The 14,737-nt window shown below is 44.5% G+C and overlaps 1 protein-coding gene across 10 annotated transcripts; it reads left to right on the top strand.

The window, feature by feature from the left end:
• Positions 1-1,054: 1,054 nt before the first annotated feature.
• On the top strand, positions 1,055-9,032 carry LOC136014909 (U6 snRNA-associated Sm-like protein LSm5). Of its 10 annotated transcripts, XR_010612945.1 has the most exons (6): positions 1,138-1,266; positions 2,781-2,873; positions 3,093-3,120; positions 3,743-3,815; positions 5,603-5,712; positions 8,372-8,642. XR_010612945.1 is itself a non-coding variant. In XM_065680060.1 (5 exons), the coding sequence occupies exons 1-5, from the start codon at positions 1,164-1,166 to the stop codon at positions 8,699-8,701; spliced, it is 627 nt and encodes a 208-aa protein (XP_065536132.1). In that variant the 5' UTR covers positions 1,055-1,163; the 3' UTR covers positions 8,702-9,032. The 10 variants fall into 10 exon arrangements, 4 of the variants coding, with proteins under 4 accessions (XP_065536132.1, XP_065536135.1, XP_065536133.1 ...); XM_065680060.1 differs by lacking the exon at positions 5,603-5,712 and having other exon boundaries at positions 1,055-1,266; positions 8,372-9,032; XM_065680063.1 differs by lacking the exon at positions 8,372-8,642 and having other exon boundaries at positions 1,140-1,266; positions 5,603-5,894.
• The last annotated feature ends 5,705 nt before the right edge of the window (positions 9,033-14,737 follow it).

The raw sequence follows: 14,737 nt of genomic DNA, 5'->3' as shown, positions 1-14,737 counted from the left end.
TAAGTGCAGCAGCTCTGAAATGGAACAGAGTTGTTACGGATGCTTCAGTGAAGTTCCCTGCTCAATGAAAGCAAAAAGGAGAACACGGTACTAAGGTACAGAAGGGATGAGACTAACATTGATAGCATTTATAATGCACTTGGGTACAGCAGTAATACTGTTCTTGCAGAGTTGTGCAACAAGAAGTGGTTAAGTCCAGATCTGGTGTCACCAACATAAGAGGGACACGGAGCTGTTGGAGCAAGTCCAGAGGAGGGTCAGGGATTGGAGCGCCTCCCGTTTGAAGACAGGCTGAGAAAGCTGGGGCTGTTCAGCCTGGATAAGAGAAGCTGTGTGGAGACCTAAGAGCAGCTTCCAGTGTCTGAAGGGGGCCTACAATGATGCTGGAGAGGGACTCTTCGTCAGGGACTGTAGTGATAGGACAAAGAGTAATGGGTTTAAACTTAAACAGGGGACGTTCAGGTTAGATATAAGGAAGAAGTTCTTTACTGTGAGGGTGGTGAGGCCCTGGCACAGGGTGCCCAGAGAAGTGGTAAATGCTCCAACACTGTCAGTGTTCAAGGCCAGGCTGGACAGAGCCTTGAATGACACGGTATAGTGTGAGGCATTCTGGCCCATGTCATGTGGTTGGAACTGAGTGATCTTAAGGTCCTTTCCAACCCTAACTATTCTATGATTCTATATTGGATGCACTGGTCCAGAGGGCACCCAATGTAGAACATGCCCAGCTATTTGGTTTTTCCTCATACATTTGGTTTAAGAGCAGGGTCTGAGGATTTGCACTTAGGACCTTCTTGGAGTATCTGAGAGTGCTGCCTGCGAGGTCGTATGCAGATAGAGGTTTACATGGCTAAGCAAGGGGGGATTGCTATGTTGGTGTCACTTGTGGAGGGCACCATGTATAGCTGATGCCCAGCACCAGCTTTCTGTCCTGGCACCTTAGGCTTAGTATCAGGATCTGGATGTTCGCAGTCCAGCGAAGTCTGCCCTTTTTTCACATACTAATTGTTGTTTGTCTTTGCGTGCTTGACAAGCAGAGTATCTGTGTTTAGGTAGCATAGGCCTGTGATATACATGCAGGCATCCGACTGGATACACTTGAAATTCCTGCCCTGTTATGGAGAAGATCAAAGCACAGTGGTAAATGAAGCCTGCATGAATCCATGATTAACAGGGAAAACAGCAGTGTCGGTGATCCTCCAGCATGGATCAAGCTCCATGATGCCTGTGCCTCTGCCCGGCTTCTGCTAGGAGATCCTCTGTTTGGTGAGATAAAAGAAATTAAGCTCACTCTTTGCATTTCTCCTGTGGTTCTGTGCCTGTCCCCACACTCTGACTGTGCCAACTTACGTTGTCATTACAACTACCCCAGCTAGCACTTTCTACACGCTTTGCTCCAGGGAGAGGCACAGCCTTGCACTCTCGTTATGAGGCAAGTCTGTCCTCACATTGCTCTGGTCCGTGAAGTGATCCTGTGTGGAGCCACGTGGCATCTGCTGATGCCAGAGGTTGGATTTGACTTTGTGAACGTTCAGAGTTACCTGGGAACTAGCCACACAAGAACTGAGCTAGCCCCCCTGCAGCCAGCAGCTCTACATCCTCCAAAGGTTCATGCCCTCTAAGGCAGAGGATGGAATTTATTTGGGCTTGATTCTTCCAGAAGCAGCCCGTCACAAAATGTGCAATGACTCTAGATGTTGAAATAAGAGCTTTATCTGACTATAGACTGGTTTGGGCTCGAAGGGACCTTGAAGGTCACCCAGTTCCAATCCCCTGCCATGGGCAGGGGCACCTTCCACTAGAGCAGGTTGCTCAGTGCTGCAGTATGAAGCAAGCCAACTGTGTTTGAACAGCCAGTGATTTTTGCTCCAAGCCATGTCTATATGCAAAAGGACTTCCAAGAATCCTTCTTGCTGCAGCCCACTTGTGAATTAATGAGCAAATCTGGGTGGGGAAAGAAAGATAGCTGTGGCGTACAGCGATTAAAGCCCTTCTACCTGCCACTCCCCGCGAAAAGAAGAGCTATCTGAAGGGTGGGTTACTGTATTTACTCAGGGGAAAACGGCGGAGCGACTGCTCTGCGATCCGCTCATCGGGTCTGCCGCACCGCCCGTCCCATCTGAAGCGGGAGGTGGCAGCGATTGGTCAGGCCTGGGTGCAACATGGCGGCCACCGCGACCAGGGATCCGTCTCAGCTGCTGTCCCTCGGTGTTTGGCGGTGATTCCGGTCTGCAGCGGGACGGGACGGGAGGGAGAAGAGGGAGAGCGTATTTGCGGGCACTTGTGGTTGGTGTGAGCGGCGCTGCCGCTTGGCGGGAAGCTTGAATGGGGTGGACGAGGCCGGGAGGCGCCTGCAGTAAACGAGGGTCCCGGTGGGTGTCTGTGGGTGCGGAGCAGAGAGCGGCTGGGGCGAGTGCTGGTGCTCGGCCGGCGTGCGGTAATGAACTGCGCACCCTGGCAGTGCTTGAGGCCAGGCTGGACGGGGCTGGTTTAGTGGAAGGTGTCCTTGCCCGTGGCAGGGGGTTGGAGCCGGGGGAGCTTTAAGAGCCCTTACAACCCAAGCTATGATTCAATGACATTAAAGCGTTCTCACTGAAGGGAACGTCTTCCTGCAGAGTTCCAGCCTCGGAAACGTGGTCGTGTGCTAGCAGTACAGGTGCACCTTTAAAAATACATTTCCACTGCACACAATGTCAGGCGTTTTGTTCAAAAGAATGCGCTGTTCTATGAAACAGTCTCTTGTACCTTTCAACTTTATTGTTTGTTTTTTTTATTTACAGAGCTTGTGGATAAACGCATAGGCTCCTGCATTCGTATTGTGATGAAGAGTGACAAAGAAGTTGTAACGCTTCTAGGATTTGATGACTTTGTCAGTATCCTTTGATGGGAATGTTTTATGCTTCAGCTCAATTGATTTATTGTATTTGAGAGGAGAGGTTTGAGTTCACTGGATAGAAACTTTTCGTATGGGTCGCTTGTATGACTCTGGTATTTTTGTTTTACAGATAGAATCACAGTTCAGTAAAAATGAAAATAACTTTGTTTTGATTTTAAGACTCTGGGCCTTATTTTCTTTGAATCCGGGTATTTAGATATGGTGTTAGAAGATGTTACAGAATTGTAAGCATTATTTCTATTTGGTTTCCTGAGGGAAAAATATTGTATAAAATCTAGAAGCAAAGTGGGTTTACATTTTTTGAATACTTGCCAGCTGAGTAGTTTATATCTTGGAGTTAAACTGTAGGTGGTGATCTATTCAGGACAGCCGTGTCGTAGAGTAGGTGTTGCATGATATATGCTTGTAATCAGGTTCCTTTTTTTAGCCTTAATTTTGCCTGGGTTTTGTGTAGAACTTCCCAGTAGTTTGTTTGCCTTTACGTTTCCTTAAGGTCTAAGCAAAGATTTTAAAAGCTGCAGACTCAGAGATGAGTATTTATTACTTTGCTTTGCCGTGTTTGTATTTGAAACCTATTTTGAGTGTAGGTGCTATTCAAGAAATTGCCAAGATTTACAGGGTGAATCCGTGCCTTTATGTACTGAGCAGAAAAGTACAATGGAACTTTATGGTTGCCAGGTAGCTTTCTTTATGCAGGTGGTCAGTTACACTGCAGTGTGGCTGATGTCTTTGTTAGTTCCAGCAATTGTCATCTTAATGCAGAGATGTTTGTCAGTTCTGTAATCAAAGCTTGAATCATTGTCCCTGGTTACATGTTCTCATGTTCTTTTTCTAATGCTGCTTCAGCGAGATTGCACCTGAGGGCAGAAGAATCACAAAACTAGACCAGATTTTGTTAAATGGAAATAACATAACAATGGTAAGTCATTATGGTTAAAAGGCTGCATGCATTTATTTTCTATACCTGTAAATCTGTCAGCAATCAAGTTAAATTACTTTAAGCTGAGCTTTCCAGAGAATTCCATTGCATAAGGTACTTTCAAATACCTTCCAGGGCATATTTATCTATGAGTGGTGCTGGAAAAGTGGTGTTATTGCCTTACTTGGCTCATGTTACAGCTTAAAAAGAATAATAACAAAAAGAGCATGACCCTGCTTTTACTTAGGTGACTGTTTTTCCAGTCTTGAGATGTGCAATGGAATCACTGGTTTTGTTACCCACTCTGGAGGCTGGTTCATACAGTGGCTTTAAACTCCTGTGAGTGTTTGCCTGCCTGAGTATGTAGGTGGAATAGATTTTATCCATTATTGTATATATAAATGTGTTTGCAGCACTTTGGATGCTTACAAGCTTGTTGAGTCATTTGGTGATTGTCCACCTGATGCTCAAAGAGCTGTATGTACCTTTATGTGCTCTGAAAAAATACCTGGAGGCCTGTTGGGTGATGCCAGATGGAAAGCACTACAGGTTTTGTTTATCATGTGCTGATGTATGTCGATCAGTACTGAAACAATTAGATACTATGATTATGCATCCTTAAGCTGGATTCTGCAACTTCCTAAATACTACAGAAGCAGACCCAGAGTTTTTTGCTTGTCTGCACTGAAGTCTGGAATTGCTACATAAGGGCATTCCTAATTTTGTGGGGAGAGAAGAGGAAGACTGACTTAGACTCAAGTTGGCTCTGTGTGAATGAGGAATAATCTTCATTTTGCTGTCCTACCTGCCTTGCACCTCCTCACTGTGTGTCTCGGCAACTGCCACCTTGACTTCATTTCTAAGCCTTTTCCTGCTTTGGTTATTGTTCTGCATCCTTGAAGAACAGTGCGTGTTCTGACTTCTTGTATGGGCTAAAACTACTACCATCCAGTTCAGCTGGTGGGATGCTGCCGTCAAAACAGAAGCGGGGGATTCTTAGAGTGTAGATGTTCAGCAAGACGTGGATATGTTTCTGTATTAGATCTCGTGTCTCTTTTGGGGGTACATCTTCCCACATCAGGAAAACTATGCTTTAGACTTTTTCTTACTTTGGTCCCAAAAGCAGCAGAGCTCTTTGTCTTTAGAAGTGGTCAGCTAACTATTAAGAATGTGTCAGCGAAAGAAATTATCCTCTTCATTTTCCCCTTAGTCATATTTTTCCTTTTGCATTTCTTTTTCTGATGTTCAGTTCTTTACTTAAAGAAGGTACTTTCTTCACAGGAAAATGCTGTGCTGACTTACCCTGCTGCCTGTAGAAGGGTTCAGGCTCTATTAGTTTTTGGGCTGTGCTTAGCAAGAGAGGTCAGAAAGGGGAAACCAACTTCCCAGTGTAGCGATGGTCTGCAGAAGAATGATCAATTGGAGAAATCCTACGTGAAAGGGAGCATGTTCTATGTCTTTCTGAAAACAAGCTGTAGTGTTTCTAGACAAAAAAAATCTCCTTGAGGTGAATAACAAAGACAAAACACAAAACGTTTCTTATCTAGGAACTCCTTTGTGTCTTGTTAAACTTTCCTTGTATTTTAGAGATTCTTTATGGCATGTGCTTCTCTGGTAGTAACTGACTTCTGTTGCCAGAAGAAGGTAATTTAAAATCTAAACACCACTTTTGTGGTCTACCATGAAGTCGCCATCTGCTAAAATCTTCTGAAGCAAGAACTGTCACATATGACTTTGTAAAACTTCAGTCTATGGCACTAACATGCAATTGTCTTATTCTTTTATAGCTGGTTCCTGGAGGAGAAGGACCCGACGTATAAATCGATACAGTTGTCATCTATGAAGACATATATATATATATATCGAATATAATATAAATAGAGCTTTTGGGATACGGGTGTGTTTGTTGGTTATTTATTTTGTTTATGCACTCTTGCAGTTGATATTTGATAACAGACAGGGATTTCCTTTTCAGGAAAGGTGCACTGCTAATGATGATACTGACTTCATAAGTTGAAATCATTACTTTTTTGTAAAGATGCACTAATCTGTCCCGATTAAAAGTCTTTCTTTTTATTAGTTACTGTGTTTTGTTACTTAAGTGCGCAAGTTAGTTTTTGTAACTGGTTGATGGAGTGGAAAATCGGTGTTCAGATTTTCTACATCTCTTGCATTTGTTTAAGACCCAAGCCTATGTAAAACACAAGGTGTTAGCCAACAGATTGCTGTTCTTTGGAGTACAGGCATGTACTAAGCTGCTTGAGGCTGTGTCACCAGAAACTGGTACAGTGCTGGAGAATGCTGAAAAGCTCTTCAAAGTGGATGCATCTGTTTGAGACTCAGCAGCCTTTCACTCTACTGGCCTTGAGGTTCAGCCCTCTTGGACATCTTTTGCTTGGTAGATACACTTTCTTGTAGTAAAGACACTGTAATAGTATTTGGCTAGTGAGGAGAGACAGAGCAGACTTGGTTCATGTTTTGGGGGGAGTGAAGAAAAAAGCTGGTGGTACTTGCCATCCATGTCAGTGGTGACTGCTTTCACCACTAAGTGGTGCTGTGTATCCTTAATTAAACTGGGAGCTGCTGTGTGTATGTTTAATTAAATTGGGAGCTACCTCCGCCTGCTTGTGAAGTTCAGAGTAGTCATTTTAGAATGAACATTCTTTTGGCTGCATCTGTTCTCCTGGGATATAAAAACTTGACAGATGTTTGGGGCAACTGCTACTTTAAGAGAATGTCTATAAAGTAAGGAATTGCCGTTTCTACTTTGTCATGATGGGCAAAAAAATAACGGATTCTAAATGATGTCCACTGCAGCTTATGCTTTCATAATGCAGTATTCAACTGACCTCGATGTATAAATGTCTTTGGAGAAGGAATCACAGGTGCCTGCTGTTACTGTAGACAAGGAGGGCACAGACTCACAGAGACAGGACATGCTTTGCCTTCCTGCCACCACAAGAGGAGTTGAAGAAGGGGGCTCAGGAGCAAGAGACTGCAAGGAAGATCCTTTTCCCTTGCTTTAGCTGTCAGAAAATCTGCCTTCTGCTAGCTGGGTCTTGCCTTGAAATACATTGAAAGCTTCTTACTTTAGCCTGTGAAAAGGGAAAGAGACTCCCTCCTCTCTCCCAGGGAATGTGATATTTGGACTCGCTTGTTCTGAATATCTGCAATTGTCATGTTCAGACTGCATGGTGACAAGCTATGCCACTGACTCCCTGAATGGGTTTTCATTTCTGTCCCCATTTCCTTCTCCAGCTTTTTTTATTTAATACAATTAAAAAAATACTCTTTTTTTCTTTGAACTTGCATTTGATTGGAATGTCATCTGTTGAGTTGAGCTCCAAATGCTTTATTTCCTAGCAATAAGCTGAGTCTTTTTGCCAGAACACTTGAAGTGTTCTAGCTGATGTAATAGTATGTGTTGTGCTGTTTTTCTGTTACCAGTAAGATTCTATACATGTTCAGTGTGTGCACTTGATTTTGGCTTCATTCCGGATTTTGAAAACAGTCTTAAACTGAAGAGGGGTTTCATGCTTGGCCAGGGAAAAGAGCAGATCTTGACTCAAAACCAACTTTACAGGGAGAAAGGTGAACTATTCTGTGTCTCTGGGTTTTTATTCTGATAGTGTGAGCATCTTGTTCCCTCAGGATTTTGTTATGTCTAGGACAAAAGCTGGGTATTGTCTCACCCTCCTTTTCTGGTTAGGGGCTTTTTTCTCCCACTTAGAGGAAGTGCTGAGTCTGCTACATTTTAGGAAGACATTTTAATTTGTGACTCGGACGTCTGCAGACATCACTCTAGAGACAGTTTCTGTGCATCCAAATGCTGCTAATCCTTTAGAATATGAAAAGAGAGAGTTTATAAACTATCAGCTGAGAATACAAAGTATTCCAGGTGGATCTGACTTGCTTTGCATTCAGTATCCCTGTAGCCTGTTGCTTTGGAAGTGCAAGTAATAAGCTTTTCAATGGAATGAGTCACTGCTGGTGTGGTTTTTTTTTCCCCTTGCCTAGAAATCTAGTGCTTAATCATATTGCACTGTCCTGTAGAAGTTGTGGACACTGGTGGCCACTTAGGGTGCCACTACAAGTAGGTCATTTAACATAATAACCCTAGGCTTTAAAAAGATGTAAAAGTTATGCTTAAAGTTTAGAGCAGGAAAGTCATCACGTTAAAATAGCTTCCTGCTTATGCCATGCAAAGTGATGGTTCCTCTCAGTTTATGCGTTTTGTATGGTTTGGGGCTTTTTTCTTCTTTAAGATGGCACTGGTTGCAGTGATCTTTAGTTTTGCTACATGGCTGACTGGCTTAGTATGGACATGGTTCCTCTCTGCCTGCTACTTCAGCTTACTTGCAGCCATAGTTGACAGCTGTTTGAAGTTGTGAAGCTGTATGCTTGCTCTGTAACAATATAGGCTTTCCCTGTTCAGTATCTAGACCCGTTTTCAGGATTTATTATGTATTGTTTTTTTTACCACATGAAATGGAAAGAGATTTCTGGCTTGCTGTTGGCTTTTAATAGCTGAATTGCTTCAATTTCTGTTTTTAAAGGAACGACTTACGGATGATGGGATTGATGGAGACAGTGGAGAAGATGCAGGTGAAGATGCCAGTACAATGCAGATGCAGGTGAAGATGCAATACAATACAGAAGCCTGGATTCATGGCTTCTGCTTGGTCCTTTATCACAATGATACGCGGATTGACTCCACAACTCGTTCAAGTTGTAAAGTAGGTATGCTTTATTCAGCGCTGAGGTGCATGGGGATCGTTCCTCCAAAGCATGCACACCCAGGGTCGTTTTTCCTTTACATTTATTCCCTAGCGCCTATACATATCCCCCTTCGTATTCTGTCCCCGCTTCGTATTATGATGAGCTAGAAGGTCCTTTGCGCCTGCGCAGTGCCCCCTCTGGTCATGGGCAGGGGTTGACTTTCTGTCCAGGCATTACAGCATACCTTATAATATAATACATAGGAGTCTCAGAAGACAGTCAGTTCTTCCTCACCATCTCTTCAAGATCAGGTTTATTTGCATATTGCCCATCACGATCCACATCCACGTTAATGGCTACCTGCTGTTGGCCTCACTCCTGCCTTAAGGGGAACCCATCCAGCTTGGTGTCTGTGTAAGAAAAAGGAAGAGCTGAAAAGCAATCTTTTGAATGGAACAAAAAGGTTTTTCTGCTATACCTGCTGCCTAAATACAAATGTCCAGACCCTGCTCCTAAGCCTAATGTGTTAGGAACGAAACAAAAATCTGGACGTGTTCCATAGAGGGAGCCCTCAGGAACAGTGCCACCAACAGGGATAAACTCACTTATGTACCCACCTAAAACTCCACCTGTGTGAAACTCCATCTGTGTAAATAAAGCCTCACTGGACACCACTCTCTGGTGACCGAGTCTTCAGCAGTCTATGTGCCAATGTCCAGACCCTGTTCCTAAGACTAATGTGCTAAGACAGAAACCAGGACCTGGGCATGTCCCGCAGATGGTGCATTCCAGAACAGCCCCTCCAACACGGATATCCTCACTCACTCACTCACTCACTCACACACCTAAAAGCCCATCTCTAAATTCTCACAGGACACCACTCTCCACTGAGATGCTTTGGGGGATGCTCCGGTGACCCCCTCGCGGACACACCGGGACCGGGCACCCCCGCCGCCTCCCCGCCACTTACCGGGGCGCTGTCGGACGGGCGCACCCCGAGGGCACGGACCCGGAGCCGCCGCTCCTCAGCAGCGCTCCCAGGCGGTGCAGCCGCTCCAGGGGCTCCTTCTCCTTCCCTGTGCGCCACACGCGGCCGCTACCGCTGCGAGCGGGGCCCCCGCCGGCCCCCACCGCCCGCTCCGCTCCGGGCCGAGCGGAGCCGTCCCCTCCCTTACCCGGCCGCGGCTCCGGGCGTGCACTCCCCGCCGGTGCCCCGGCCAGCGGCTCCACCCCCGCAGCAGCACCACGGGCACCTTGCCCGACCGCTCTCCCGGTGCCGCCGCGGGCACCCCCGCAGCCGCACCGCGCACCGGCGGCTCGGGGGTCCCGACGCCGAGCGACCGGGGCCGGGCGGAGCGGGGCCTGGGGGCGGGCCGGGGAGAGGCAGGGGGCGGTGCTGCCTCGCCAGACCCAGCGGCAGCGGCTCGGCCAGCGCCGCCACGGCCGGGAGCGGCAGAGCCGAGCGGAGCGGAGCGGCGCGGAGAGCCCCGGCGGGAGGCCCCGGGGGCTGGGGAGAAGCGGGGGGCACGGACTCGGGGAGCGGCGGAGGGAGGGCTCCGAGCCGGCGAGAGCCAGCGGGATCATGCCCCCCCCGCCCGGCCGCAGCATCCCCGCGGCCGAACCGCGGCCGAGCCCCCCGCGAGGAGCCTGCTCCTCCCTTGAGCCCTTTTCCCTGCGGCCTCGCCTCTGCCCGGCGTCCCCCGGGCCCCGTCCCGCCCGCTCCCCCCGGTGAGCGCCGCCCTTGCTCCTCGCGGGCAAACCGCAGGCTCGTGTCGTCCCCCCCGTCTCGTAGGGCTGGATCCAGCCTCCCCCGTGCTGCTCTCGGGGGCTGCTTCTGGGCACCGCGGCTCGGGGAGCCCTTGGGGAACCTGCAGCGTCAGTCTCGCTGGGAGGCAAACCTCTGGGCCCCGCAGCAGCCGCCCTTGTGCTCCGCAGCACGCTCGCAGCATCCTTCATCCCGCAGTTCCGTAATAAAGGGATGGCTTCGTCACATCAAGTGCTTCCTTTTATTTCAGTCCGCATGGAAAACAAGCGAGATGCCCGCCTTCCCCACACTGCGCACTATTAACACAAACCCCGCCGGCTCAACGCTCGGCACCCAGGGGAGATGCAGCTTCCCGAGGGAGAGGTCTCCTCCGCACTGGTCACTCCAGGGCTCTCGCTCCTGGAATACCCCACGGTCACCGTGGTGGCCCGGTCACGATGGGCTTCTCCACTGCAACCACAACGGCTTTGTGCTGGCGGCAGCATCGTGCCCGTGGCCATTGGGCACCCAGGGATGCTCCGGCAGTCGCCGCACGGGGACCAGCCTCTGCCCAGCCGGCTCGGGGAGGTCCCTCACGGGCTGCTCTTCCTCTGCGCCTTTCGTCCGGAGCTGGAGCGTGCGAGGGGTCACAGCTCAGCCTGGGCAACGGAACAGGGCATCACGGCCACCTACGAGCAGCGGAGAGTGACCGACGTTCGCACGTCAGGGAATCGGGGAATCCCAGCCTGCTTTGGGGTAGGAGAGTCAAAGGCAGCCAAGTGGGATGGCACAATTGACGTTGCCGATGCATTGTCTCAATCCCTTTGGCAGCAGAGTGCAGGCCAGTTTGCTGATACTCGGAGGGCCGTCCAATACACTTGGAATCGAGTGCCGCAGGGATGGAAAGGCAGCCCTACCGTCTGCCATGGGCTGATCCAGAAAGTACTGCAACAGGGTGAAGCCCCACAACACCTGCAGTACCTTACACCGACACGGTGTGACACCGTTCAGCAGCAGCAGAAGCTTTTTAGACAGGGAGGAAAATAATCCAAAGCCTTCCCAAGACCGCTTTTGCCATAGGATGGAGCAAGGTCAAGGGACCTGACCAGGAGATTCAGGTTTGGGGAATAAAGCGGCAAGACGGACGTCAGCAGATCCGCACAGACGTGATCAGCAAGGGAACAGCAATGCCTCCACCAACCAGTAAGAAACAAACACGAGCTTTCTCAGGTGTTGTGGGGTCTGGAGAATGCACATCCCAAATTACAGTCCGGTTGTGAGCTTTCTCTATCATGCGACCCGCAAGAAGAATGATTTCGAATGGGGCTTAAGAGCCTGAGGGTTTGGGTCCCTTTTCCAATTGCGTGGTCAACACCTGCTTACCTACAAAGAGAGCCCAGATGCTTGGCTTCCCTACCCTCTAATTCCAGGCTGCCAGCTCCATTATCCCAGCATCGGAGCAGCCAGGACAGGGAGCGAGAGCTTCCCTCTGGTTCTGCCTCCTCCTCTCTTTCTAGCGCTGGCCCTGCGCCGTCCTCTGTCTCTACACGAGCTGACTTTCGTGTCCAGTTCTTCTCTGTACAGGGGCAACGGATAACGGCACAGACTGGTTCTTCGGTTCAGCCCAAGTGCCTGCTACCAGGGCTGGAGTGGCCGCCAGCGTCTGCTGTCAGGGCTGGAGCAGCAGCAGTGTCTGTCACCACGGCTGGAATGGCTGGAGTGCTGTTGCTGAGGCTGCAGTAGCCGCAGTGCTGGTTGCTGGGGCTGGGGTAGAAGCACTGCCTGCTGCTTTGCCATGAGATCCAGGGACCTTTTCTCCTTGAGGGTACTGGATAGTGCTGAGCAGGGCTCGGTGGGCAAGGGGCAGGCCCCAGCACGTTGTGCTGATTTTGCCTCTCTGGCATTGCCAGGACGATGCTTTTCCCAGCCAATGGAGCAGTTCTCCTGGATTTTGCACTTGTTCAGGGGTGAAGTTCCACAGCGTTGCAGGGGCCCCTGGCCTAGGTACCTGCCCATACGATCCCACACACCCTGCTCCCGTAACTGTACAGCCTCGGGGAAAGATGTCTGGGGGTATGCTCACATCGTTGTTTACCCTTAAGCAAGACCTGAACCATACGCAGCAACACGCTGGTTCCCAGCAGAGGAGCAGGTTGGTTTCATGGGTATTCAAAGGACATTTGAAGTGTCTGAAATTCTGAAATGCTACCGTAAAGAGCCTGGTGGGGAGGTGGAAGATGTGGGGGGACGTCTCCCCCATAGGTTAGTCCTCCGAGGAGAAAAAGCAGGAGGTACAGTTATTAATAGTTCCCACAACGTGGATTGCAAAGTCCAGGGGGGATGACAATGCTGAGAGCACAGACCAGATTGACAGTGTCTAGTACAAAGATGCCAGCACTATTCTTAATATCAAGACACAAACACGGCTCTTTAAACCATAAGATTTATTATCACTATAAACATCGAGAATGTTATAAATAACAATAAATTTATTAATAAAGCTATAAATAACATACAAATTTATGAATAGAGCTATAAAGAACAATTTTATTAAGAAAGCTATAAAACCCCTACGAATTTGTGAAGAAAGATATAAATAACAATAAATTTATTAAGAAAGCAATAAAAAACATACAAATTTGTGAAGATATAAATAACATACAAATTTATGAATAGAGCTGTAAATAACAATAAATTTATTAATAAAGCAATAACAAATTTATGAACAGAGCTATAAGTAACAATAAATTTACTAATAAAACTATAAATAACCCATAAATTTATTAATAAAGCTATACATAACATCCAAATTTATGAATATAGCTATAACAATAATTTATTAAGAAAGCTATAAAAACAAATTTATGAATAGAGCTGTAAATAACAATAAATTTATTAAGAAACTATAAATAACATACAGATTTGTGAAGAAAACTATAAATAACAATAAATTTATTAATAAAGATATAAATAACAAATTTTTGAATAGAGCTATATATAACAAAAAATTTATTAATAAAGCAATAACATACAAATTTATGAACACAGCTATAAGCAACAATACATTTACTAATAAAGCTATAAATAACATACATTTATTAAGATATAAATAACATACGAATTTATGAAGAGCTTTAAATAACAAGAAATTTATTAAAAAAGCTATAAATAACATACTAATTTATGAATAGTGCTATAAAGAACAATAAATTTATTAAGAAAGCTATAAAAAACATACAAATTTGTGAAGAAAGATATAAATAACAATAAATTTAATAAAGCTATAAATAACATACAAATTTATGAATCGAGCTATAAATAACAATAAATTTATTAAAGCTATAAAATACAAATTTATTAATAGAGCCATAAAAAACATATAAATTTGTGAAGAAAGCTATAATGATAAATTTACTAATGAATCTATAAATAACATACAAATTTGTGAAGAAAGCTGTAAATAACATTTATTAATAAAGCTATAAGTAACATTCAAATTTATGGACAGAGGTATAAATAACAATAAATTTATTAATAAAGCTATAAACAACACAGAAATTTATGAATAAAGCTATGAATAAAATACACATTTATTAATAAAGCTATAAATAACATAAATTTATAAAGATATAATTTACAAAATTCTGAATAAAGTTATAAATAACGTATAAATTTATTAATAAAGCTAAAAATAGCAAATTTATGAATAACACTATAAATAACATAATTTATTAATAAAGCTATAAAGACCACAGAAATCTATTAATAAAGCTATGAATAAAATACACATTTATTAATAAAGCTATAAATAACATATAAATTTATAAAGATATAATTTACAAAATTATGAATAAAGTTATAAATAACGTATAAATTTATTAATAAAGCTAAAAATAGCAAATTTATGAATAACACTATAAATAACATAAATTTATTAATAAAGCTAAAAAGAACACAGAAATCTATTAATAAAGCTATGAATAAAATACACATTAATAAAGCTGTAACATATAAAGATATAATTTACAAAATTATGAATAAAGTTATAAATAATGTATAAATTTATTAATGAAGCTAAAAATAGCAAATTTATGAATAACACTATAAATAACATAAATTTATTAATAAAGCTATAAACAACACAGAAATTTATGAATAAAGCTATGACTAAAATACACATTTATTAATAAAGCTATAAATAACATATAAATTTATAAAGATATAATTTACAAAATTATGAATAAAGTTATAAATAACGTATAAATTTATTAATAAAGCTAAAAAATAGCATACAAATTTATGAATAATGCTATAAATAACAATATATTTATTAATAAAGCTATAAAGAACACAGAAATCTATTAATAAAGCTATGAATAAAATACACATTTATTAATAAAGCTATAAATAACATAAATAAGGATATAATTAAAAAAATATGAATAAACTTATAAATAAT

This window comes from Lathamus discolor, chromosome 5 (genome assembly GCF_037157495.1).
Source record: "Lathamus discolor isolate bLatDis1 chromosome 5, bLatDis1.hap1, whole genome shotgun sequence".
In the NCBI taxonomy this organism is placed as follows: domain Eukaryota; kingdom Metazoa; phylum Chordata; class Aves; order Psittaciformes; family Psittacidae; genus Lathamus; species Lathamus discolor.
Note: the sequence above shows the minus strand (reverse complement) of the source record. Positions and strands in the feature narration are given on the sequence as shown.

Bases quoted from the DNA above. Each gene is read 5' to 3' on its own strand.
- LOC136014909 (XM_065680060.1), top strand. From the start codon at position 1,164: ATGATTAACAGGGAAAACAGCAGTGTCGGTGATCCTCCAGCATGGATC. The intron at 1,267-2,780 runs GTGAGATAAAAG...TTTTATTTACAG, and splicing joins GCTAGGAGATCCTCTGTTTG to AGCTTGTGGATAAACGCATA. The intron at 3,816-8,371 runs GTAAGTCATTAT...CTGTTTTTAAAG, and splicing joins ATGGAAATAACATAACAATG to GAACGACTTACGGATGATGG.